This window comes from Microcebus murinus, chromosome 1, assembly GCF_040939455.1.
Source record: "Microcebus murinus isolate Inina chromosome 1, M.murinus_Inina_mat1.0, whole genome shotgun sequence".
NCBI lineage: Eukaryota > Metazoa > Chordata > Mammalia > Primates > Cheirogaleidae > Microcebus > Microcebus murinus.
Genome location: NC_134104.1, coordinates 66640180 through 66667920, shown reverse-complemented (window position 1 = coordinate 66667920; position 27741 = coordinate 66640180). Strand labels below are relative to the sequence as shown.

At 46.9% G+C, this 27741-nt stretch overlaps 1 protein-coding gene across 1 annotated transcript in view; it reads left to right on the top strand.

Annotated features, from left to right (window-relative positions):
• ITGB5 (integrin subunit beta 5) overlaps positions 1 to 27741 on the top strand; it is a 113874-nt gene that overhangs the window by 48549 nt on the left and 37584 nt on the right. Inside the window, exons 6-8 of the mRNA XM_012780437.3 lie at positions 15626 to 15787; positions 17194 to 17289; positions 19515 to 19604. Of these exons, the coding sequence (XP_012635891.2) occupies positions 15626 to 15787; positions 17194 to 17289; positions 19515 to 19604 (348 nt within the window). The remainder of the gene's footprint in view (positions 1 to 15625; positions 15788 to 17193; positions 17290 to 19514; positions 19605 to 27741) is intronic.

Genomic DNA, 27741 nt, shown 5'->3' with positions numbered 1-27741 from the left:
TGGATAAGGGGAAGGCAAAATGTAAAGAAAGCAGCACAGCCACCTGCAGTCCTCTGCTGGGTCCTGCTGTGGTTCTGCCCGTGGCTGAGTCCTTGGGTCCCTCCTGGACAGCAGGGTAGCAGTGGTTTCCCATCCAGGATGGCTGCAGAGTGGCCTTTTCCCAGCTGCTGGCCAGAGCCAAAGGGGTTGATTCAGAGCTCCCTGATGGTTTTTTTTTGAGACACAGTCTCGCCTTGTTGCCCAGGCTAGAGTGAGTGCCGTGGCGTCAGCCTAGCTCACAGCAACCTCAAACTCCTGGGCTCAAGCGATCCTTCTGCCTCAGCCTCCCTAGTAGCTGGGACTACAGGCAGGCACCACCATGCCCGGCTAATTTTTTCTCTATATATTAGTTGGCCAATTAATTTCTTTCTATTTTTAGTAGAGACGGGGTCTTGCTCTTTGTCAGGCTGGTTTCGAACTCCTGACCTCAAGCAATCCACCCGTCTTGGCCTCCCAGAATGCTAGGATTACAGGCGTGAGCCACTGCACCCGTCCTCCCTGATGGTTTTTAGCAGTATGAGAAAGGCAGGTGGAACATAGCTAGAATGTATTCGGTTCTGAGTCTTTCAGTGTTTCACAAAATAAATATTTTATGAATTTGATTCATTCAGAAAGAAACATTCTATTTTTGATTGGCATTCAGATATTGATTGAAGGAGGTGTTGTCTTCACAGACATTCAGCCAAATTCTACTTCTTGGCAGGAAACAAATAGTGCAGGGAAGACATAGGGTTCCCCCTCATCTCTCTACCTTGAGAATTATTTTGGATTTTCTTTTTTTCAGGAGAGGACATCATCTTTAAGTCTTGGGGGAAAGAACCCAATTATAGGCCTAACCAACATCCAGTGATATTCTATTTAATTAGATTAATTAGAAGAGCATGGTTGATTGCTTGAACTACAGTGGTCTTAGAGAAGCCATTCACTCCACTCCTGTGCCTACAGAACCTTCCTGTGCCATCCCAGATGGGTGAAATGTTCCACTCTCTGAAAACTTAGTATTGCAAGACCCAAGCATTCCAGAGGCGATGCTAGCAGATTTTGTAAACTCATTGCCCAAATCTAGTGAATTATTTTTCACTGGGAGACACTTGATGAGCATGTGTCAGCCTTATGTCTGTTGAAGTTTTCTCTTATTCCCACCATGGCCTTTGCAACAGGGCATTTCTGGAAAGTTAATAATGGCTTAGACTTCTGCAGCCTATGAGCCGCCAGCTTCTCTCTTCACCTTTTCTTTTCCTTTGTGCCGTCAGTTTGCATTTAGTTACGTGCCAAGCAGGTTCTTTCTTGCTTGAAATCACCTATTTACAATGAATGTCATCCTTCCTCGTTCACCGAAACCTTACTTATAGTAGCAAAAGATTGGTAATAGATTATGGACTACCTTCTGGTGAAAGACTGTGCAACAATGATACCATTAAAGAAATTTAATGACTTGAATAATATATAAGATAAATTAAGAGGGGGGTGGAAAGCAGGTTATAAAACTGTATGGACAGGATGGTCCTGTTTTGTAAACAAAAAGAAAGAAGTATGGAAGAGATTGGAAATAAACCAAAATGAGATAACAGCAGTTGTTTCAGGTAACAGGATTATTTTTTCCTTGGTGGTTTGAATTTTATATTTACCTACATTTTCACAATGAATATGTATGATTTTTTTATTATGGAACATTTTAAACACACAACAGTAGAGAGAATATTGAATTGAAACTTGTGTTCATTGTTCATTATCTTTAATGATTACTATCTCGTGACCCAGTTGCTTCATTTGCAAAAAGAAGGAAACTAGCTGTTTGCATTTAGGATTCTATTTCTGATAAGGACCCTGCTTCTAGGAGTAGAAGTTTTGAGTTGCTTTTCCCCCCCAGCAGGTCACAGTGCTGTGAGGGGCAGTTTCCCAGCACCCACAGCTGAGGGAGCCTCTGCCGTCAATGCAGGCGTTTTGTCCATACCCTGTCCTGGCTGGGTTGCAAGTGGAGAATGCCACTGCCTTGAACGTCTTATCTTTACCTGTGATTGAACCTGTTTATTCTTGTTCATGGTCAGAATAATGGTTTTTCCCGGTACTGCTTTTATTGCTCTCCCAGGACTTTCTAGAAGTTGACTCTAAAGTTGTTTATCCTCAAGTTGAACAGGTGGAAGTGTGGTGTGTGGTTCAGACTGGAACTACAGCTGCTTTCTTATTCTCTCAAAATGGAGTATCCTTGGCCTGGGGAGGACACAGGGCAAGCCGTTGCCAAGGAGCTCTGGGTTCCAAGTTGCCAGTTACTGCTTTGCTGTTCTTCATGGCTTTCAGATTGAAGAAATCACTTGCACATTTGAGCTTGGCTGGGCACATCCTGGCTGCATGGGTTTCTATGGGCTGCTTTCTCTGGCCCGCTGGAGAATACGATCTCTGCAACCCAGCGCATTTCCATTTGCCTCAGCTTCAAGAGCCCTGGCATTTATCCTCTGTGTCCTTTACACAGATTTTCTGTTTCAATCCTGAGTCTCTAATTTTGCGCTGTGTGTGAAAATTGTAAAGCATTTATGTCCTCTCAGAAGTAGGTGGAAGAATAAGTCTTAAAGCAAACAAAGCAAGTTGACATGTTGAGTAAAAACATTTTGGTATGCATTGAGTCCTATATTCTTTTGCTGGTAAGAACATCCTAATCTACATTGGAGACCACAGCCCCAGGGGAGCCGGTGGGGCAGCTTTATACTGGCAAGACTTTCTGCAGGATATGAGTTCTGCGGATCTCTGGAAACCACAGCAATCACTATACTTGCTTGACCATCATCCATGTGCCAGATGTTTTATCTGCATTATCTTGATTCTTATAAAAGTCCTACAGTGTATTGGTGGTGGTGGTTCCCATTTTACAGGTGAGGAAACTGTGTGTCACAGAGATAGGTTACACTTACTCATAGTAAGGAGTAGAACCAGAATGTGGACCAGGCCTGTTGATTCTAAATGCCGTACCTCTCCATTACGCAGGGACTGGGTGCTCTGGGAGGTAGTAGTGTAGAGCAAGGGCACTGGATTTATAGTCTTCTTGTTCTGATTCAAGCTGCTGCCTCTTCTGCTACTAGCTGGCTCCGTGGAGGCTGATTGACCTCTCCACTGAGACAGACACCCAGACAGCCAGGAAATGGAGCACGTGGAGGAGCCCTTTCAGGTGGCTCATCTGGGAGATGCAGGGGGTGGGATTGATGGGGAGGAGCTCCAGGGTGCCTTCCACCTGTGTGCCATCCCCCTTCGCTCAAAGCTGTTGCTTTTGCTTTTTTGTCTCTCCTGGTTAAGACTTGAGCCTCAGGCCCAGGAGGGGCTGCTGCAGATACCTGTAAAGGGTGGAAAATCTCCCAGTCCTGGAGTCAGGCACGGATATTAGGGATTTCTTCTCTGCCCTTTTCCCATCCCTATCCCCAGAGTTGATTTGATTTATTTTGACTTGTTGCCTAATTTCTTTTAGACCTCAGACTTGTGTTACTTTTCCAAGCACGAGTTGAAAAAATGTAGGAAATTGCCTTTCTTTCTTCAAGGAAGGCAGCCCCCTCTACCCCAGCACCTGTGCCTTCGGGCCACCTGAACGGGCTCCTGCACGTCCTCTGTTCCCTGGCTGTCTGGGATCTGTCTCAGCACGTGTGGGCTGCTTCTACTAGCAGGTCGCACCACGGGTTTCTGGGCTTTGATCCAGCGCCAACCTGCTCGCTCTTCCTCTGCCCCAGTGTCTTTGGGAAACACCATGAAAGTCTTGCGTTTCCCTGGGGGCTGTGCACACAGGTGTGCAGACCCTCCGCCCTGTGGGCCTGTTGTCAGGCCTGGTGCAGGTTCCCCTTGGCTTTCTATGTTGCAGGGGATTGTAGTTTAATGCACACTTCTGAGTCCCTCTGCTGGTCTGGTCTCTGAGGTGACCCTGTGGTTTCCTTGTTCTGCCTTCTGCCCACAAGCTGTGCTTTGGGCTTCACTGCCCTGCTGACAGCTGCTGTTCTGGGGTGAGAGGTGGGAACTGGCTGAATCACAACTCAGTACTGTCAACAAGGCGTGGGTGAGAGTTTGCGTTTCTTCTTACCCTCCAGCGTGAGCCAGCAGTGTGCCTGCTTCTGCCCCGGCCTTAGGTGTCTGCACACGCTGGCGGCTCCTTCCAGAATCATCCCGGGGAGAGGCTGGGAGAGCCCTCTGGAAACCGAGGCTCTGTTTCCATACCTGATGAGAATATCAGCTTTTAATTTCAAGTGAGAGACTCCTTCTTGCTTGGAATGCCCATTTGGAAAAAAGGATAAGAGACAGGGATTTGCTCTCAGGCTCTCCTGGCCCTGCTGTCTCCCCAGCCTCCACTCGTGGCCTCTGGTTCCAGCCGCAGTGACCTTGAGTCGGTTGCTCTGACTCCCGTGAGGCCCTTTGCACATGTTGTTTCCTCTGCTTGGAATACTCCTCCCTGTAGTCCTGCCTTTTCTTTTCTTTTCTTTTCTTTTCTTTTCTTTTCTTTTCTTTTCTTTTCTTTTCTTTTCTTTTCTTTTCTTTTCTTTTCTTTTCTTTCTTTTTTAGGTTTTGGAACAGTCTTAGGTTCACAGCAAAACTGAGTAAAAAAAAAAGTACAGCGTTCCCACGACCTGCCCTCGAACCCAGCACGCACAGCCTCCCACCGTCAGCCTCCCACAGCGGTGGGGCACGTTTGTTACAGACAGTGAACCAGCGCTGGCACGTCATTGTCACCCACAGCCCGAGGTTTGGGTTAGGGTCCACTCTAGGTGTTGTACATTCTGTGAGTTCAGACAAGTGGACAATGTCATGTGTATCATACAGAGTAGCTATTGTAGTACCATACAGACCTTCCCTGCCCTGAAAGTCCCCTGTGCTCCTCCGTTCATCCCTTTCTTCCTCCCTCCACACCTGCGCCTATCTAATTTTCAGACCTTAGCTGAATTGTCCATCAGAGAAGCCCGCCCTGATTGATCATCCCGACTAGGTCAGGGTGCCCTGGCTCCAGGCAGGCCCTTGGTCACTTCTATCCCACTTGTCATCTTATTGTTACTTGAGCCATTATTTGAATGATATCTGCCTCCCTTTGAGACAGTGACCTCCGTGAAGGCAGGGGCTGTGTCTCCTTTGTCAACACCACATGTCCCCAGCACCAGGCCCACTGCCTTGCACGTAACACATCCTCGTTAAACATCTGGTGAGCAAACAGGTGTCTTTATGCTTCTGAAGTCTGGGAATACCCAGATCCTTCTGGCCCCAAGCTCGTCCCGTCCTGGATGGGACATCCACCCTCCCACCCACCAGGCCACCTCCACGTGATTTATAGTGCCATTAGAGCAGAGCCAGAAGCACTGTTACTTGGTAATGCTTTTCAATTCAGAAAGCATTTATTTAGTACTGACTTTTTCTCATCTTGAAAAAACTTAAGAAAGATGAGATAAAGTCCCTGTCCTAAGGGATTTGATTTGAGCCAGCAGGTCCACTAGAAGGCTAATAAAACAACCTATTTGCAAAGATTAGATTGAACCATATGAAATTATTGATATTTAACTATGAATGATATTTGGTATTTGCCTATTGGTATTTTTTCCTATAAAAAAATGAAAAATTCATATGATTCAACCTTACATGAATACATCCCAAAATTTCCTTCGTTCAGGTGGATCTTTACACAGAGTCCACGTTAGAAATGTTCTACTGGAGATCATTGGGGTTTGGGATCAAAATAAATGTCTCTGTCCTGAGTCACAGGCCAAGATTTCTTTTTCCCAAGAAAAGAAATACTGCATTTTTGCCCTCATTAAGTTTAACCACATAGCATATTTTTTTGAAAAGATATTTCATAGCAAAGTATGATGGAAGCAGGAAAAACAAACTACAGATGAGAACATGTTTATTGTTATAAAGGGATGGAAATATGCCTGGATGTCAGCGTGATTCAGGGAGCCAATCAGAGAGACATTCCAGCATTGTTTTCCCTTGTGTGCTGCATTGGAATTAAGACTCCTCTGTCCCCAAGCTCAGATCACTGGCTGGCCAGGCCAGCCCCCTTCTCTTCCTCATCCTCCCTGACACCTGTCCTCTCTCTCAGTGCTTGCCTGAAAGGTTAGTTAGGGTACAGTGTTTGTGATTAATTTTGGAAGCTTGTTGAGTGCTTGCTGTGTGCAGGATGCCCTGTTAGGTGTGTGAGGGACGCACAGTTGGAATAGCCACAGCTGCTGTGCCCATGGACGTCACTCTGGCTGGAGGACTGATGGGTGTACACGATCTGCGGTACAGTCAGAGTGTAGACCCCAGGGAAGATCTGGCAGCTTCGGACCCAGTGGGTCAATTATAGCGTCCTTCTCCCTTAAGGGGTCACCCTGGCCTCTTGCTGCCTTGCAACGCTCTGATGCTAATGACGCTATTGATCACCGCTGGCTGAATGCTTTTGAGAGCCAGGCTCTGTGCCAAGCACTTAACGGGGCTTATTTCACTTACTCCTTTGAAGGTGGTTTTACTGTCTCCTCTTAAAGAGGAAACACACCTGGAAAGGCTGAATAACTTTCCAAAGGCCTTACAGCTAGAAATGGCAGAGCCAAAGATAGAAACTGTACCCACCCGCCGGTGTGGCTTAACCTTGACGTTAGAGTGTCTGCCGTCTTTTGAAGTCACATAGGAACAGAGGAGTGGGAGGGAGGGGATCGCTTCCAAAGAGAGCAGAGTCCTAGTCCAAGGAAGCATCACAGTTACCCAGGCGACCCAGTTCGCCCACAGAAGAACAGCACTGGATCAATGGTGGGGACGACAGTCGTGTGTGCCCCTTGTCTCTGGAGCTAAGAGTTTCTTCTTCATCTGAAACAAGTATGATGTGGCTCTGCCAGCCCTTGGCATTTTCCAGGGAGGCCACTAGTACTGTCCCAAGGTCAGAGTGCTGACAGAGCCCGGCTCTTTGAGTGAGCATGCTTGTCTTTGCCCTTGGATTCCCGTCTGTAAAATGGGAGCTCCGATATCTGCCTTCTCGTCCCTAGCTGACAGGGGTCCCAGAACCACTGACTCTGCTCTCCCAGCTCTCCCAGGTACACTGAGGCAAGACACTGGTTTCCACGCAGTGGAAACAGTGGATCTTCTTCAGCAGAGAGCGCATGTGCCTGGTGACTCTTCAGTGACAACTGGTCTGTGGGCTGTGCTGACACCTGGACTCCTTCGTTTGGACAAATGCTGATTTTAATTAGACAGATTGACCCTGAGATGAGAGAACCTGGAAATTTAAAGCTAATGTTTCTGTCCTCACTGGACCTGCTCCCTGGGATGGCATCTTTATTCTAGGGCTCCCTTGTCTTGGAACACTGTTTTCCAGAGAGAGTATTGCTGTGTCCGCAAGCCAGCCCACATTCAGGCAGGCACCACCTGTGTTTTCTAAGCCTGCTGAGTGACAGACACTAGCTTTCCTCAGGTTCCCAGGAGTCGGCGGTCCAGGCTTTCCCCCGCACTGCCCCATGGAGGGTCCTCGAGTCTGCCTCTTTCACTGGTCACGCTCTGCCGTGGTCCGTGTGTATGAACAAGTTCCCGTGAAATGGGTCTGGGGCCTGCAGGCTTAACATGAGCCGGTCGGAAGATTCGGCTACCAAACCCAGGCCGTGCACTCCAGGCCAGTGGAGAGCTTTGCGAGCCACCGTCCCAGCCTGCTTCCCCTGTGCAGGTCACACCATGTCCAGAGAGCTGTCTGGGAGCTGTGTGTAAGACACAGCAAGAGGGCAGAGGGGGTAAGTGGAGGGTGCGGCGTGGGAACCGTGTCCTCTGAGGAGGTGGACTGTGGGAGGAGGCATGTTAGCTGCCCTCAGATAGCATTGGAGCAGAGGGGATGAACCTTCTGGCTACTCCAGGGGATGTGCTAGCGTAGCCACAGGGAAGCAGTTTGGAGTCCAAGGTAAGGAAAAATTTTCTAACAGGAAGAGCTGCTCAGCAGTAGGGTGGGGTGGGGTGGGGTGCCTGTACCCACACGGTGGGTGCCAGAGAGAAGATCCCTGCACTGGATGGGAGGTTGGATGAGAACCTCTGGGGTTCCTTCCAAACTTCAGGTACTACGTATCTCCTCTAATCTGTTTTTCTACCCAGTAGCCCATTGGTGCTTTTGTCCTGTAATAGCCCCTTCGAGCCTGTCTTACTGGTTCTCAGTGGTGTACCTTCTAAGCCACATCTGTATGTGGCCACTATAACCATGGACTCTACCACATGTGCTCATTTTGTTTGCCAAGCACTGCTTTCCTTGAGCTGGTGTCTAGAAAATTCTCTCCCAGGCTCCCATTAGCTTTGCATGTGAGTAAGAGTCCAGGTGGGGTGGGGAAGCTGTTCACGGGGACCCAGGGACAGGCTGTGGAGGTGGGGAGGGGAAGGATAGAAGCCTGTTCTTGGTCCTTGGAGTAACCATCCTCCTTCATTAGACCTTTCCTTCCAACCCCCCTGGAACCAAATTGCCCCACAGGCTAGAAGCTTGTGTCCTCACAAGCTTCTAGTGAAAACACGTCCTTTAGCTGTGAAAACAGTCCTCTAGACTAGTGAAAACACGTCCTCTAGCCCCTAACCATTTGTTCTCTCTCCCTCAGTCCCTAAGCCCTCTGGGGCCAGCAAGTCTGTCTTCACTCTTGGGAGGAGTCAGTTTTTTATTTATTTACTCAAAGACTGGGAAGGGCTGGTCTTCCATCCATTCCTGCTTCTCCTTTTTATGGACAACTAAGAGTGAGGTCCGATTATAAGGAACTGAGGGGAGGAAATCGAGGCAATCAGTCTGCTAGTCTAGCAAAAGAGAGACATGAGTGATGAGAGTTTGGTGGAGTAGCCAGGTCAAGAGAAGGGTCATTAGAAGTGGGCCATGAGCATATTTTTAGGCACATGGGAACGAACCAGAGGTGAGAGTGACTGATGGAACAAATTCTCCAAAGAGGGTGGGATTTTCAGGCCTGTATTTCCTCTGGGAGGGAGGAACACTCCTTCTTCTGGGGCAGTGAGATCGGGGAGAGGCCAGGAGGACACGACAGTTGTTTAGGATGGAGAGGAGGGTGTGGGCTGAAAGTCATCCCAGGGCTATGCAACCAGACACCCTGAGATCCTGGGAATAGATGAGGAGGGAAGCCCTCTTACCTACCTCTCTGGGGGCCTGCGTGCGTGTGCACCTGCATTTGAGACAGCCCTTGTGGTGAATTTGATACAGATTTGACAAGTGAGCATAGAAAAGTTAAAGGAATCTCAGCCTTGGCCAGACACTGGGCTTCTTGCTTCTGAATCTAGCGTGTTCCCGCCCCACCCACCCCTGCCGTCTTCATCTGAGGCCTGACCTCTCGGTCCTGTTTAATGAAATCAGTTTTGTTTGCATTTCAGTTTTACTCAGAGACATGGAGAAAAGTTTAGTTGAATAAATAGGTCTTCTTTTACAGATTACTTTCTTAAAAAGAGAATACATTCAACATATGCAAATTTAGAAAGTACAGATAAGCGATAAATATCACCCGTAACCCTATAGTCCAAAGATAATTGTGTGCTTCTGAATTATAGTCATAGGTAAGACAGTTTCAGCTCCATGGAAATACTGATGACAATGGCTGTCAGTTATTGGCTGTTTACTGTATACCGGTACTGGGCTGGGTGCGCCATGTGTATAATTTTATTTAATTATCTCGGCAACTCTGTTTTATCATTACTATTATTATCTTCCTCTTATAGATGAGGAGGCTGAGATGGGGAAAGAATAACTTGCCCAGGGTCACAAAGACAAGGTGAGGTAGACGAGGGCTGAGCCCAGATTTGCCAGACGCCGAACCCCATGCACGTGAATTCTGTGTGGCTACTGCTGCTGGAAGAAAGAATATTTATAAGCTGGAGGAAAGAATAGTTATAAGTGGTACCTCCAGCGCATTACTGACAAGCAGTGTATTCATATAATTTATTATATTTAAATGACTTTGTGAGCAAAGCAAGGCTTTAAGAAAATAGCTTTATTAAAGTATAATTGATGTACAATGAAGTACATATATCAAAAGTGTACAGTTTGACCGGTTTTGTCATATATATGTATATACCACTCTGGAACCATCACCACAATCAAGATAATGAACCTATCCCTTCAACTCCAAAAGAGTATTTGTGCCCCTTTGTCTTTCTCCCTCCTCCCCTCCTTTTCCCCTTACCCCAGAATTTGCTTCCTGTCAGTACACATTAAACTATATTTGCTAAAATATTATATATAGTATACACTCTTGCAGGGTATGAGGGTTTCAGTTCCTACACATCTTATCAACATTCGGTATGATCAGTCTTATTATTTTTTAGTCAATTTAATAGGCTGTAGTAGAATCTCTTTGTAGTTTTGAATTAATATTTCAATTAAGGCTTTTGCATTGGTATGCAGTAACTCAGATTCTCTCTAATAACTGTGTAGCCTCACACTCTGGTAGTAAAAGGAGAAGAGAAGAAATGTAAAAATTATTACCAGTCCTAGAATATTATAGATTGATTCCCTTTATAGTCCCTTTTATGTGCTAGATACTTTAATAGGTTCTGTCTAAACCTAGCATAGCCCTGCAGTGCAGGCTGATCTCCATTTTACAAATGAAGTGGAGGCCCAGGGAGGTGACTCAGGGTTTCATAGATAGAGCAAAGCAAGGATTTGAACTCCGACTCCTCTATTCCAAAGCTCACATACTCTGGCCCTCATGCCATATTCAATTTGCAGTTTAGTGTTTTCCTTTTTTAAAAAAAAGTGCATTTTTCCACTATTGCTTCCTACCCCCAAACATTGAATACAGAGTTTAAACCTTCAAAACAGATAGCTTGGCCAACCAAGCAGGCAGTAGGGAAATTATTTTTAATGCAAATACTCCGTGAATTCACCACTCACAAAACCTCCATGCCTGAAAGGCTGGGTGACGGAATAAGCATGTCTGGACTCCTTTGCTGCAGCTCAACATCTGGGCCAAATTTGTTAATAGCACTTACATAACAAGAGCCCATTTCCGAGAAAGCAGAATTATTATTTTTATGGTGTGCCGCTCTTCCCTGGTGGAGCGATTTCCATTTCAGATGCAACTTTTCATTTGACAAACATTAATTTTTTGGATCTGACAGTCACCAGTTGAGAGCCTACCATGAACCAGGCACTTTATGAATTATTAAATATCTCATTTATTACAGATGTAGCCTCCTCTCCCTATATGACTGTGGGCAAAAGTCCGGTCATCTGAATCTGGCCTCCCTGGCCCTTGCTAGTTGAGCTGGCTGGTTACTTCGTATCCCTGGACACTGGTGTCCTCGCCTGCAAGATGGCAAGGCTGTGCTTCACAAGGTTGCAGTGAAGACTCAGTGGAATAATGGAAGGGCTCCATATGTCTTAAGTATTATTATTCCTGTCTTACTGAGAAGAAAAAAGCTTTTGAGGGGTTGAATAATTTGGGCAATTAGGGGCAGCACCAGGATCCAAATGCCCATCATAAGGCACCCGAGTTCCGTGTTGTTCTGTCTTGGTGCCCAACCCCCTTTGGGTCCCCACAAGACCCTCGAGAAGGTAGCATTGAGGAAATGGACAGAGCCACATTCAGAGCCCATGCTAGCAAAAGTCAGGCCTGCTATGAAAGACAGTTTGGAAAATAATGAGAAAGAGGGGAAAAGATTACCCATAAATAACCCCAACCCCAACCACATAATGGTGTATTTTGTTCTCTTAATAGAGTTATGTTTGTTTCTTACGTAGTTTTTAATCACACTGCAAATACAGTGCTGTATTCTTTGTTTTCACTTTATAGTATACATGTTTGCATATAATGAATGCTTTTCATGATCATAATTTCTAATGGCTGTAGAGGAGATATCTCAGTTTACTTACCTTTTCCCACATAACAGGATATTCATGTCTTTCCCTTTTTCTCACTATTAGCAAAAATACTGTTGTGCATATTTTAGAATACTTCTTGTGGGTACACCCTAAAGTAGAATCACTGAGTCAAAGATACATATACTTATTAAAGGATTTTTTAAAGTTAGGTTTATCATGGGATAATTTATATAGAGTAAAATTTACCCTTTTTAGATGTAAAAGTCTTATAGCCACTCCCACAATTATGATATAGATTATTTCCATCACCCCAGGAAGTTTTCTAGTGTGCCTTTGTTGTTGACCTTTTCCTGAATACCTTATGAATGGGATTAGACAGTAGGTTGCCCTTTGAGTCAGGTTTATTAGTACTTTTGAGATTCATCCATGGTTTGTGTGTATCAGTAGTTTGTTCCTTTTTATTGCCGAGTTCATTTCATTGCATGGATATACTGCAATATATCCAAATGTCCTGATGGACATTTGGATTGTTTCTAATTGTGAATAAAGTTGCTATGAATATTTGCATAGAGGTTTTTATATGAGCATAAATTTTCATTTCTCATTGGTAAATACCAAAGGGTAGGACTGCTGTGTTGATAGTAAGTGTATATTTAACTTCTTAAGAATCTGCCAAACTGTTTTCCAAAGTTGCTGAAACATTTCATATTCTCACCAACAACTGTGAAAGTCCCAGTTGTGCCACGTCCTTATCAGCACTTGATATTATCGGGGATTGTTTGCTTTCCATCTAGATAGCTGTCTAATGGCTATCTCGTTGTGCTTTTAATTTGTATTTGCTTAATAACTAATGATGTTGCAGATTCTTTCATGTGCTTATTTTCATTCATATATCTTTTCTGATGAATTGTCTGTTTAAATCTTTTGACCACTTTTTTTTTTTGAGACAGTGTTGCTCTGTAGCCCAGGGTGGAGTGCAATGGCTCCATTATAGTTCTCTGTGGCCTGCGATCCTCCAGCCTCAGCCTCCCGAGTAGCTGGGACTGCAGGCATGGGCCACCATGCCAGGCTAATTTTCAAAATTTTTTTTGTATAGATGGGGCCTTGCTATGTTGCCCAGGCTATTCTCAAACTCCTGACCTCAAACAATCATCCCACCTCAGCCTCCCAGAGTGCTGGGATTATAGGTGTGAGCCACTGGACTTGACCATTTTGACCTCACTTTTCATTCAGTTTGGTTTTTTTAATTATTGACCTATAGGAGGTCTTTATATATTCTGGATACAAATCATTTATTTATTTATTTATTTAGAGACAGAGTCTCACTCTATTGCCCATGCTAGAGTGCCATGGCTTCAACCTAGCTCACAGCAACCTCAAACTCCTGGGCTCAAGCAGTCCTGGCTCAGCCTCCTGAGTAGCTGGGACTACAGACATGTGCCACCAAGCCCAGCTAATTTTTTTCTATATGTATATTTTTAGTTGGCCAATTAATTTCTTTCTATTTTTAGTAGAGATGGGATCTCTCACTTGCTCAGGCTGGTTTCGATCCCCTGACCTTGAGCGATCCTCTTGCCTCAGCCTCCCAGAGTGCTAGGATTACAGCCGTGAGCCACTGCACCCAGCCCAAATTCTTTATTATATTTTTATTTTTTGCAAATATTTTCTCCCCGTCTGTGCCTTGTCATTTTATTTTCTTAACAGTATCTTTCAAAGAACAGAAGTTTTGTTTTGAAGAAGTCTACGTCATTAATTTTTTATCCTATGAATCATCTAAGAAATCTTTGCCAATACCAAAGTCACAAAGGTTTTCTCCTATGTTTCATTCAGAAGTCTTATAGCCTTAGGTCTACATTTAGATCCACTTTGAGTTAATCTTTGTATATGATGAGAGGTATGGGTTGGGTTGAACTTCATTTTTTTACATGTGAATGTCCGCTTGCTCCAGTGTCATGTGCTGAATTGACTGCATATGTGTGCGTCTATTTCTGGTCTCACTGATCTGTGTGTCTAACCTTTTGTCAATACCACACTGTCTTGTTACTGTAGTTTTGTAAGAAGTCTTGACCTTAGTTAATAAGACTTCCAACTTTGTTCTTCTTTTTCAAAATTGTTTTGCTAGTCTTCATTGTTTACAATTCCATATAAATTTGAGAATGGGTGTCATTTTCTCAAAAAGACTTTCTGAGTTTTTAATTGTGACTGTCAAATCTACAAATTAATTTGTGGAGAAATGGTATCTCAATACCATTGACTCTTCTAATTATAAAAATGATATCTCTGCCCATTTATTTAGGTCTCTGATTTTCCTTAAGGTTCTTAATACACTTTATCAAATTAAAGGTTGGTCTTCTACTTTCTTGCTAGGGTGTTTAGCACATGGCTATAGCCCTGTGGATAGCAGAGCCACACTTTTTCCTGCAAAAACCCTGCTGGTTTATACTCTCTCTTGATTGTGCTTTATCTCCCAAGTGTCTGGCCCCCTCTTCTCCATATTCCATGGCTTAAAATGCATTGCTTTAGTTATTTAAAAATCTTAAACTCTTTATCAAAATATAATATACACACAGAAAACTATGTGTAAGAGTACATCTCAATAAACGTTCACAGAGCGAAAATACCAACTCAAGAAATATTAGCGCACCCTGGAAGCCTCTTTGTGACCTCTCCCAATCCTGCCAGAAAGAGGAACGAACCACTATCCCGCCTTCCGCACCATAAAGTTTTGTCATGGCTTAGCCTTTCCTTGCCTGAAGGGACCTTCTAGGTTTCTTCCTCCAAGTCCCTAAGCTATACTCGTTTCTGTTTGCTGTTGCTAGTGCCTGGAATGCCCACCCTCTCTGCCTTTTCCCTTCTCAATTCTAATACCAGCTTCCTCAAAGTGTCTTCCTCATCCTTCCAGCTCAGCTTAAGTGTTATCTGTGCTGGGAAGCCTTTCCCTCCTCTTCCTCTCCCTGGCTTCCGCTGACATTGCATTTCCTAACCCACATTATGGTGTATTAGAGTTGCTGTTTCTGTGTGATTGCAAGCCCTTCGAGGTCTGGAACAAGCTTTCCTGTGGCCCCAGGGCCTTCTATGGGGCCTGGCATGTGGTAGGAGATCAGTAATTGTACGGTGGATGAATTTGAATATCTAGGAAACTGATCCCCAAAAGGTTAACATCTTTGCTCAAAATGTCAGTCTTCACTGGCTGCTTTGCAAACCCCCTTTCCCCTTCGTGTTGCTCTGACTTCTTGTGATTTATTTTTTTATTTCTATGCTGCTTGAATAGATGGCAGGTTCTACCAAACATCAAAACACAGACTTGGTCATTTGAGCACACTGTTCTGAGTGACTCATGTCTCATGGTAGGAGTGACGTGTTCATTTAACCATCAACTTAGACAAGCACAGCCAACTAGAGTGTGTTGATGGGGAGGGTGAGGGGTGGGGGCAGGCATTAAAGGTTGTTATGGGGAAGGTATTAGGTGAAACCAAAAGGGGAAGTGCCCGAGAGAAGCAGCCCTCAGATATAACTGAAAGGAGCAGGGACGAGAGTGATGGGCTAGAGAGAGGGGGCTCCAGGCACATGGCCCTGTGTGGGCAAAGGCTTGGAGATTTGTCTCTGTGCATCTAGGGCTTCCCAGTTCCAGGCTGTGTCTCTTCCAAGCCTCTGGAAATCCCTCCCCAGTGGTTTTATGAGTGTGCCCCAGGTTTGCACGGCAAGGGGAATGCCTCTGATTCAGACCTTGTTCCCTGGAGATGGGCCAGTGCCTCATCTGATGCCCCAGAGCAGGCTTGGGCAGGGCGACTTTGTACCCATCCACCTTCTGTCCCTCAGGAGAAGATCGGCTGGCGAAAGGATGCATTGCACCTGCTGGTGTTCACAACGGATGACGTGCCCCACATCGCGCTGGATGGGAAACTGGGGGGCCTGGTGGAGCCACACGATGGCCAGTGCCACCTGAACGAGGCCAACGAGTACACCGCATCCAACCAGATGGTGAGGGCCAGGGGCTCCCCGACACCCCTCCTGTGACCCTGCCAAGGTCCAAGTGCTCACCTGGCCTTGAAACCTTCCTGTGACCCTTGGTGCTGGCCGGCTTTCTGATCCATCCCTGGAATTGGGTTTCATTATTCCCTCTTCTCCAGCTGAATGTCCAGAATTCCTCATTTGCTGAGAACATTCCTCAGGGACTTCTGAGACTGGTTCGTCTTTCTGCCATTGTGCACCTAAATGAGTTGGGGGGAGAGGCGACCCAGGGGAAAAAGGGTAGCTCTCATAGGGGAGAGGGGATCCTACAGGGGGATGGGGACTGTGCTCCTGAAGCAGTCACAACTGAGAAGGCGTCACAGGGCAAGACTTGCCGACTTCTACACACGGGCTCCCTGGGGTGGTGAGTTTCCCGTCAGTGTCAGGAGTGGGCAGAGGCGTCCTGCATGGAACGGAGGCACCAAGAACCTTCCACTCCCAATCATCTACGACCACAACTGTACAATTTAAAAGAATGTATGCGAAATTTCAAACATATAAAAATAGACCAGTAAGAATGAACCCCTAAATACCCATCTCTCAGACCCAGCAATTATCAGCATCTTGCCACACTTACCATGTGATCTTTTTGCCTCAGAAAATCTACACCCTTTTCTTTCTCAAATCCATTCTGCTTTCTGGCTGGAGAGGAATTCTCAATTTTCTTTCCTAGACAAGCCTGTCTTGTCCAGGTTGAAGAGGTGGTCAGTGCCCAAGCCTTCCATGTTATCCAGGAATAATGGAGTCTGGAAGAAAGACTAACTACAGAAACTCACTTGTCTCCATTATCAGCCCTCACAATCCTCAAGGGCACTGTGAAGCTGCCCCTCAGCCTCCTCCCTGCCTACCCTCTCTGTACCCCATCAATGGCTTAACTTCTAGTCCCAGGTCGGCAGCCTCTTTGCCCATTCTGAGCCAGGAGCAGGACCGAGCAGGCCTGTGGGGGACATTGACAGGCGTAACCGCCGGCCACAGGAAAGTGAAACAGGGCAAGGAGGTAGGGAGGAGAAGTCTTAGGTAACAAGTGCTGGTGGCAGACGGTAGGATGTTCTCTTCAGGGCCTCCCCACTCGTCCCATCCCTGCTGGAAGGATGGGGACAGGCCAGGCACGGAAGCCTCCCCTCATCTCTTCTCCACCCAGGGTGGGAGGGGCGGGGGAGGGATCTAGTTTGCTGGGTACCAGAGGGTCCTTTCCTTGAGAGTCTCCTCAGTTTCTCAGTTCAGGGGCTGCTGACGGAGCGTGGTTATAAAGGGGCTTATTGGGCCTGGGAAAGTACTTTCCGTGACAAGTGCCGAGCTGCTGAGTGCGTATTGGAGCCAGTGCTAGGCTCTCGCCGTTAGAAATGTTATAGCCTTAATTTTTGCCTTGGCCCTAGGACTATCCATCCCTTGCCTTGCTTGGAGAGAAATTGGCAGAGAACAACATCAACCTCATCTTTGCAGTGACAAAAAACCATTATATGCTCTACAAGGTATGCCAGGAGGGAGGGAGGCTGTGGCCTGACTCTGGGGCCATGCTGACCCTAAGGTGGATGGGAGAGTGAACGTGGGGTGGAGTGAAGTGGAGGGGGGTGAGGAGTGTTTACAGACCTACTCTGCATGGGGGAGACTCAAAGAGGGGTGGACTGTAGCTCTGTCTTGATCTAGTAGAAATAATAGTATTAAGAAAGCCATTAAGCATTCACATAGCAGTGAATACCTTTATAAGGAATTAAACAGAGTGTCTAATTTGACCCTATGAAAAACATGAAAAATAGTATGAATTCCCATTTGACCCTATGAAAAACCTGGAAAATAGTATGAATTCCCATTTTTCAGGTGGCAAAATAGAAACACAATGAAGCCCACTCTAATAAGGAAGGAAAATATAACATGAAAATATGCAATAAGAAAAATAAGGCACCTATCAGGCTACACCACTAATAGCAGCTTTCCAGGGTCTTATGCCTCAGCCTGCAGAATGCAGGAAGCCGTGGGCTAGTCTGAGACAGGAATTTCCAGAGAAAACAATCAGCGTTCTGAGTGAATAGAGCAGTCTGTGTATTAGTGTCTTCCACCTGAAGAGACTTTTCCTGGGTCATTCCATGAGCCATCACTAAATTGGGGCAAATTTGTACCTACTGGAATGAGGTGTTTCACGGAGAATTTCATCTAGTGTACATTTGAGGCTTTATCTTGTGATACCAGGTAACCTTTTTTTTTTTTTAAAGGGTCTTATTCTGTCACCCGGGCTGGAATACAGTGGTGTGATCATAGTTCACTGTAGCCTCATGTAGCCTCAAACTCCTGGGCTCTAGGGATCCTCCTGCCTCAGCCTCCTGAGTAGTTGGGGCTACAGGCACATGCACTATGCCTGGCTAATTTTTTAAAAAATTAAAGAGAGAGGGTCTCTTTTTTTTTTTTTTTTTACAAAAAGGGTCTCACTGTGTTGTCTAGGCTGGTCTCAAATTCCTGGCCTCAAGTGATCCTCCCATCTTGGCCTCCCAAAGTACTGGGGTTACAAGTGTGAGCTATCATGCATTGCCTCATGGGCCATCGCTATATACTCTCCTCATGAACGTGCTTTCTCACAACACAGACGAGTCATATTTTGAGCTAGAAATCTGCTCTGGGTGCGTATGTAAGCTAAGAGTAAAGCCCGGCTCAGCTCTGACATCCTTTCAACTGAGAGCTTGTGAGAACTTAATCTCGACCCTCTCCATCCTCACCCCCAAGCAGCCAGCCCTGGTCCCCTCCCCTTGCTCTGAAATACCCACAAAACAACCTCTGTCTGTCTGTGTTTTTCTGTTGCTCCTGCCTGAGTTTATCACTGATAAGATGCCACTTATATCCTCTTGAGTTCTTTATCTTCCTTTAGTCTGAGTCGGTTTCAGAAGATGAAAACAAGAGGATTATTTTTTTCTTTTTGTTTAGGGGACGATAGCAAAATAAAGCCCATTCATTTACAAATAACATGTTTAGAGGGATCAACTGCACAGACTGTGCTGGGCTTCCAGATGTTTCAAGTGGGGACAAATCCACCTTGGCTTAAGCCATCCTTCCTCAGACCCAGTACTCCTTGCTCGGGGGAGGAGGCCCTTCCAGTGCAGCGCAGGCTGAGGGCAGTGGCTGCCCCGGCCACTGTTGTAAGTGACACACTCAGGTTGGTGCAGATGAAGAGGGAAGGCAAGTGCTGTAAGGCTGCCCCTTTGCCACAGGCTCACGCAGGTATCTAGAGGTCTTGGGGCGGGGGTGTGTTCATATCTAGGTTCCCTTTTAAAACAGGCCGAATCTGAGACCCTTGGAAAAGTCACCCTTCCTCCTGCTGAGCAGATGGGGTGCATCGTTGAGGCTGAACCTGGAATACCTACATGGGCCAGGGAGAGAGGGCAGGAAAATCACCAGGAGCTGTGGACCCCAGAGGATACGCTGGCAGAGAGTTGGTCGTGACACGCCAGAGGGGAGAGGTCTTAAGACACACGTTGGGGAGAGACCTCGGCAGCCCTTTCCTGTCAGGTCTGTGGGGTGGAGAGTCCCCAGCCTGCTGCCGCTGGTCTCCTGGGCCAGTTCCTGCCTTTCCCGGTGGCATCGGCTTCAGTTTATGGTGCCAGAAAGTGGCAGGATTTAGTGCTGGAGCCTGTCCTGTTCCAGCTCAGCAGAGCAGTGTTCACTCTGACGGTGCAGAAGGTCAAATGGACTTATTTCTTTTCTTTTCAAGAATTTTACAGCCCTGATACCTGGAACGACAGTGGAGATTTTACACGGAGACTCCAAAAATGTTATTCAGCTGATCGTCAATGCGTACAATGTAAGTCACCAGCTTCTTCCCACCTCCATTCCTCCTGCTGCCACTGAGGCCGGAGCTGGTGTGGGCTCAGGTGACAGCACACTGTACTGGTGTGCTGGGCCCCCCACCCCGGCCCCCCGAGTTTGACATCCTCCTCCTTCACTCAGGGTCAGGGTGGAGAAGGTCATCCCTCGCCTCCCTCACCTCTGTGATCTCCACCCTCGTCCTCAGCTGGGCTCAGAGAGCCGGCACACGGCTCATTCAGACTCAGGCCACTCGTGGCTGGGTCGCACTGTTTCCCACCAAGCAGTTGCCGGGGCTGACCCTGCCCTGCATTCCCTGTGTGGGGGCGCAGAGTGCCGCCAGCCGCGGGCGCGCTCACCTCCCCTCCCAGGTGGGAGTTTGTCTTGCTCGGGGAGCTCAGCCCAGAGCTCCAGACTGGCCTGGGAGAGAAGAATCCAAGGAGAATCAACAGTCAGTGTTTTGTCTGCATACCTGGGGTCCGGTTGTGATCAGGTCCTTTCAGAGGGGCCCCGAGTGCGCCTGTTGAATCCTGTGCTGTCGTAGCTCATCCTGTTACTTGTCCCTAACCTAGCAAGTGCGAGCACCCGTAGACGTGGGTTAAGAGTAACCACCGTATCCCAAGCCACAGAATCACTTCCCGAACCTTTTCCTTCCTACCCTCCTTTCCCTCAATTCCTAACATCCAAGAAGCGCCTCACTCGGGAAGGCGGCACGCACGACCTCTGTGCTGGGGAGGGCGTGCCCTCGGTTTCCCTACTCTCCTCGGCCCCAGTGTGGTGTCGCTTCCAGTGCCCGCCCACCCCAGAGGGGTCAGGTCATTTCCCAACTGGCATTCAGACTACATCTCCCTGTTGAAACAAAGGTGTACCTAGACTACTAAGCATGGTTTAAGTGACATTAGTCCTAAACTTATGTAAAATAGGTTTGTGTGGGCCCACCTGGGAACCTAACCAACCTATATGACATCATATCTGTGAGAAAAATCACCTCGCTTTCCCAGCAGTGACTGGCTTACAGGTGAGCACTTGGATTCCTGCCTTTCCCAGTGCTGACTTTGTCCCCTGTGGATGTGGCCTGTTTTGAGTTACAAAGTACATGCTCGGCTAGACCAGGGCCACTAGGTAATGATGTCTCAGCACTGGGACAACCCCAGAGCGTGGGGCGTGGCCAGCCCTACACTTAGCGTCCCTGAGCCTCGGCGTCCTAAAGGTGACAGGTCGCGCAGCAGGGAGGACTTGGGGCTGGTTTCCCTCCCTTCTCCACCCTCCCGTCTGTTGCAGTTAAGGGTTGTCTACCTCTCACAGATGCTGATGCTCCTGGAACTTCCTGTTGAAAGAGATGGAAGAGTCCCTGTCCCTCTCCTGCCCCACTCCCATGTCCTCACATCCTCTTTTCTGACCTCTGGGCTTCAGGTTCTCACCAGATCCCGTGGCCTCCTCAGGACCCAGAGCCCAGTGAGACGGGGTCCCAAATTCACTTTAGACTCCAGTGGTTTACAGATTTCCACAGGGAGTAATTTGGTTTGCATTTCAGGAGGAGGAGGCCACGTGTGCCCAGTCTGGTAGCACCACAGACCTGCTGAGATGTAACGTGCAGAGGGAGCGTCTGTGTGGGGGGAGGGGCTGGGCCTGCCGGGGTCGAAGGTCCTGTCTTTCCCGGGGCTCCCACCGTGACCCTCCTGGATCTCCAGCTCTGGGCACTGAAGCGTGCCCTGCGCCGGTCTCCTCTGCCCTCTGAGGATGCTGGGGCTCTCGACCCCTCGGGGCAGAAGGGGACACTGCTGCTGGACCCACGTTCACGGGTGTGGTGACCACAGCTTTCCTCCTGCTGAGTCAGGGCCTTGGGAAGAAACTGCTGACAACAGCCCCGTCCTGGTGTGAGGACTTTGTCTGGGCTCAGGCTGAGGTTCCCGTCATGTCATTTCCTCCCTCAGGTTCCCTCCAGAGCCCATACCCCTGGGCGGCGGGCAGGCCTCTGGGGCTCCCCCAAGAGCGTTTGCTGGTGAGGGCCCAGGCCCTCTGCTCCTGGCGGCTTTGATGAAGGAGAGCATCACGGCACACAGTTGCATAAAACCGGCTGGACGCCACAGGAGCCGGAAGGCACTGGGCCCAGCCTGCGTGTCACGTGGCTGAGTGGCTCGGCGTGTCCATGTTCATCTTGGGACCACTGAAAACCAGGCAGCAGAGGCGTTGTTACTGATTCCCTGGACTGGATCTCATAAATGCTTCGTGGTGTTCTTTCTCTGATATATGTGGCATTGCCCTGAGCAGGGGTTGTTGTATATAAATTCATTTTCTTACTGGAAATCCAGGGAGCCAGGGTCAGGGAGCAAGAAGGGAAAACACTGTGCGGTGAGCAGAGGGCAGGAGAGGAGCCCTCCTTCTGCCGAGGAGTAGGCTGCGTGCGGGAGTGAGAACAGAACATGATCTGTTGAGGCTAGAGCTGCATTCGGAACCTCGAATGGATCCCCTGAGGAACTGTGGGAACGTAGCTTTACTATAGCTTGATTCTGTGAGTTAAAATGGTCCCTGTAAGAAAATGTGCTATGAAGTGAAGCGTATGGCTTATGAAAAACATTTGAAAATCAGCTCTTAAAAAGGAGTGATTACTAGAATACTATCAATAATAACTATTTAGGCCCAGCATTGTGGCTCATACCTGTAATCCTAGCACTCTGGAAGGCTGAAGCAGGAGGACTGCTTGAGCTCGGGAGTTCGAGACCAGCCTGAGCAAAAGCGAGGCCCTGTCTCTACTAAAAATAGAAAAATTAGGCCGGGTGCTGGTGGCTCACGCCTGTAATCCTAGCACTCTGGGAGGCCAAGGCGGGCAGATTGCTCAAGGTCAGGAGTTCAAAACCAGCCTGAGCAAGAGCGAGACCCCGTCTCTACTATAAATAGAAAGAAATTAATTGGCCAACCAATATATATAGAAAAAATTAGCTGGGCATGGTGGCACATGCCTGTAGTCCCAGCTACTCGGGAGGCTGAGGCAGGAGGATTGGTTGAGCCCAGGAGTTGGAGGTTGCTGTGAGCTAGGCTGATGCCAAGGCACTCACTCTAGCCTGGGCAACAAAGCAAGACTCTGTCTCAAAAATAAAAATAAAAATAGAAAAATTAGCCGAGCATGGTGGCACACACCTGTAGTCCTAGCTACTGGGGAGGCTGAGGCAAGAGGATCACTTGAGCATAGGAGTTTGAGGTTGCTGTGGGCTATGATGATGCCACTGTACTCTAATCCAGGCAACAGAGTGAGACTCTGTCTCAAAAAAAAAAAAAAAAAAATTTAAGAAAAAAGTATAAAATTTCAAAAAAAAAATAACTGTTCCAATTCATCGGGAAATTTTAAAAAGCTTTATTAAAATATAATCAACATACAATAAACTATTCAGATTTAAAGTGTACAATTTGATGAGTTTTGACACATGTATACACCTATGAAACCTTCACCACCATCAAGAAATTGAACATGTCCATCACTCCAAAATGTTGTGACCCTTAGTAATTCCCTACTTCCACCCCTCCCTGCAGCCTAAATTTAAAAGAAATATATTAAATCTAGAGATGTGAAACTTCAAGGTATTTGGAGCAGTCTTGTTGGTGGAAGCCATGTTGGGGTATGTTGGCTTCTTGCATTGATTAGCACCTGCGATAACTGTGGTATAATAAGAAATATATATATTGATCTCTGTCTCTACTTCCTGATATAAAGCTCCTAAAAACCCTTGCAGATAAGGGGACTAGGAGAATTCTTTGCCTTAATATTTGGTCCTTGGCCCTGGTTCCTGACGCAGAGCTCCTATGACCTTTGTGATTTCCTGGGTGACAGGAGCATCTTTTGTTCTAATGAGGTCACTCTCCGTGGACTCCCAAATAACCTCAGGGTTGAGGCTGGTTGCCAGGGGAACCAACCATATGATTCAAGGGTTGGGAATTTTTTGGCCCCATCCCCTGACCTCCTGGGAGGGGAGAAGGGCTGAAGGTTGAGTTGATCACCAGTGGCCAATGATGCAATCCATCATGTCTATGTCATGAAGCCTCCATGAAAACCCGAAAGGCCTGGGTTCAGAGAGCTTCGGGATATGAACATGTGGAGGTTCCTGAAGGGTGGCTCGCCCAGGGAGGGCTTGGGCGCTCTGAGCTCGTGTCACGTACCTTGCCCTGTGTATTTTCTTCACGGACTTGTTCATCTGCATCCTTTACATCCTTATCAATATCCCAGTCAATGCAAGTAAAGTGTTTCCCTGAGTTCTCTGCACCATCCTCACAAATTGATCAAACACGAGGGAGGAGGTAGTGGGTACCCCAAGGTAGAGCCAGTTCGTAAGAAGTATAGGTGACAACCTGCTACTTCTCATTGGCACCTGAGGTAGGGGGCAATTTTGTGGTACTGAGCCCTTAACCTGCGGGATCTGACGCTCTCTCTGGGTAGGTAGTTGTGAGAATTGGAGGATACCCAGCCAGTACCTGCTGGAGAATTGCATGGAGCGTGAGGAACTGCCTCCGCACATCTGGCGTCAGAAGTGGTGTGTTGAGTGGCATGTGAGAGGACAAGTAGGAAAATGGTTTGCTTTTGCCTTCAGAATAACTGTCTTCCTTGCTGCTGCTTCCTGCCAACAGGAAGGCCCAAGCCTGGGCTTCAAGCTCCTTGCACTTTTTCTGTTTTTTTTTTTTTTTCCTTTTTTGAGGCAGAGTCTTACTCTGTCTCCCTGAGTAGAGTGCAGTGCTGTCATTGTAGCTCACAGCAACCTCAAACTCCTGGGCTCAAGTGATCCTCCTGCCTCAGCCTCCCTAGTAGCTGGGACTATAGGTGCAAGCTGCAATGTCCAGCTTTTTACTGAATTTGAGCCTAGCACAGACCTCCGGCATGTGTAGGGTGAGCTTTGGCCAGCAATAAAGGCTTTCATTAGCCCTGGTTATCAGTTCACCTGCTTCTCTGTCGGGCCAGGGCCTGTCCCATCACAGCTCTGTCTGCACTGCAGTCTCTGTGTCACCTTAGGAGCTTGTCGTGGATTGTATGAGTCATGCAGCACATGACTAAGTGTGGGTGTTGACTTTTACCTCCCCTAGCATGCTGGCAAACGATCTGTGGGGACATTCTGAAAAGATTTTGGTTGGAGCATATGTAGCAGATGAAATAGCTGTGGTATTTGGCCGGGCTGAGGAGGGAGCAAAATGGAAAGGCTATGTTTGATTTAATGTCCTGTAGAATGAAGTCTGGTGTATACATCTTCCACTGTGTGAAATCTCTGAGTCTTTGATTTATATGTTTTGTCTTGCTGTGAGAAGTCACCACATCCTCCCAAGGGAGTGGGGCAGTGTGGTTTTGCTCCGTGGTGCTGGTGAGAGGTTCTCTCCCAGAGCCCAGTGTGGCCCCAGGGCCACACGTACGGAGCATATGGACATCGTGCCACACTGAGAAAGGGGAGTTGGGACTCAAAGAGAAATCACAGCGGCCTCTTTTCAGAGTGGGAACAAACAGAGTGAGCCGGAAGCCACCAGAGTTGCATGTGGAAGGTGACATCAGAAGCCGGGGTGTATTTTTCCCATAGCAGAGCACATGTTTCTCTTTTTGGTGTTGCCATGAAGTCTGCTCCCACCCACTCCACAGCTGGCCCGACTTAAAGCAATTGCAGATGTGACCTAACCTGACCGAGGACTGAATAGGCTTTAAACTTCTGACATTCCTGACATGGTCTCCTTTTCCTACGTGAGGAGTAAGGAATCATCTTCAGGGGCAAATCTGGTAGGAGATGATTGGATTTCAGGAGTCACACATGGAAGTCTTCACGTGTAGGAACTGCATTGCCTGTGGCTTTGATCCTCTGTTATATCCTGTACTTCATTCATTCATTCAACAAATATATATTAACAGCCTAACGTGTGGCAGGCATCACCTTGGCAATAAAGCAGTAAACGAAACGCAGGCCTGCTCTCCAGGACTCATAGTCCTTTGGGGAAGACTGACCCTTACAACCAGGACACAACCTGGTGATCTCTTCCCAAAGTCAGAGAGCTGGTTTCCAAAGAAGGAAGTGCGCATCAGGCGTGCACGGGAGGGGTGGAGAAGGCCTGCTTCTCGTCCTGCCTGCCTCTGGCAGCTGAGTGACCCTGGACGAGGCCTTTTCTTTGGCCTGCTTCCATAAATGAGTGGTTTGAACTGAATAATCGCCACGGTTCCTGCCACCTGTAAAATCTTAAGAGTTTCTGATTCCAGAGACTCTGTGGGGAACAGGAATAATACAGACTTAGATCAGAACACAAGTAGAACGTTGAAGGTCTGAGTAGAACACAGGATCCCATTTCCTTCCCATGATAGTTGCTGATTTGTAGAATAGGAGCCCCAGTTTCTAGTGCTTTCTCCCTCTGCCAAATCCTCCGTTAAGGGTTTCACGTGGCAGCTCCAGCAGATCTTGCTGGGGAGTGTCAATGCTTCCTTCCAGGGTTTTGTTTGTGAACTGTGTGACTGTTCCCAAATAATTTTTTATGTACCTTCAATCTGCCTAGCTCTTTTATGATATACTGTTTTATCTCATTGTCATACTTATTCAAAATTATAAATATATATTTTAAAATTTACCTTGTCTTTAAAAAAAAAAAGTTATGCCCCTTAGTATAGCTGTCATTACAGCATCCATCCTTCTATCCAGCCATTCATTCACTCAACAAGAGATTGCACTAAGTCCCAGAGAGACATGTGATATGGCCCTTGGAATTCACAATGCAGTGGGGAAGACAGATCTGTAAATAACGAATCATATGCCCCAGGAAAGTGCTGTGTGTGTTGAGTGGTGCTTTTGTGACCCTTGGCCAGCTCAGGCTGGCACTTACAAGAGGAAGTGGATTTAAGAAGGATGGTATTTTTAGTTGTAGAAGCACTTAGACGATTTGTTGCAAAGGGAGAGACTATTTTTTGCAGAGAATATTTTCAACAAACTGTTAATTTGCTAGGAAAACTGCATATTTCACTTATTCAACTTTAGCACTACATGCTCAGCAAAAAAGAGAAAGAAAGAAAAGACAACTTCTAAGAGCAAGAGGCAAGTCTGCCTGCCGTTCCGGTCAGCAGCCATACCCCTGGAGTGCACCTGAGAAGGGAGCAGGGCCAAAGGGCATCAGTGGAGGTTGGGTTCAGAGCACATATGTGCTGTACTGTGTGTTTGGTGTATAAACTGATGGTTGTTTTTAAATTTTTGGTAAATCATGACCCCTAAACACAAGCTAATTATTTTTTCCTCAGTCTCCAGAGTGGCATCTTCCTTAGATATTTTCACGGACAATTTTTTAAACTAATAGACATATAGAAAATTATACAAACTTTTCACAAACTAAATACACTTGAGTATCCAGCACCCAGCTAAAAAATACAGAACATTACTAGCACCAAGAAGTTCTTCTATGTCCTCTTCCATCACTATCCCAAAAGTCCCTCCATGTCCTCTTCCATCACTATCTCATTAATGTTGCCTGTTTTTGAATTTCACATAAATAGACTAACACACAAGATATACCTTGTGTCTGCCTTCTTTCTGGCAATGTTATACTTCTGAGATTTATCCATGTCATTGCATGCAGTTGTATTTTGTTCCTTCTCATTACTCTATGGTATTCTACAATGTGAACATACCACAGTATTTTTACTACATTCTGCTATTGACAGGCATTGGGGTAGGTTCCAGATCCTAGCTATTACAAACAGTGTTGCTGTAAGCATTTTTGCCTGTGTCTTTTGGTGACCCATGCATGTCTGTTGGGTAGAATCCCAGGGTGAATGCTGGGTCCGAGGCTGGCTTGGGCTGCAGAGGATGCTGTTCGATGGTTTTCTAAAGGGCATGCCAAGTCACGCTCCCCCAGCAGAGTGTGAGAGCCCCTGTTGCTCTCATCCTTTGAAACACTTTATGTTTTCAGTCTTATTTTTTTCTCTTCTGATGGGTAATTTTGACTAGATTTTTGTTTCATTCACTCTCTTGAGAACATAATACACACATGAGATTGGATTCCCTTGTTGCGCAGTTTCAAGCTCATGAATGTGGCCCTCCCCTGATGGGGGTGGGCGTGAGTGTGAGGATGACAGGGTGGCTTCCTGGAGAACGTGTCTTCTGGGCCGACACCGAAGGATGGTGAGGCACTAGTTGCGG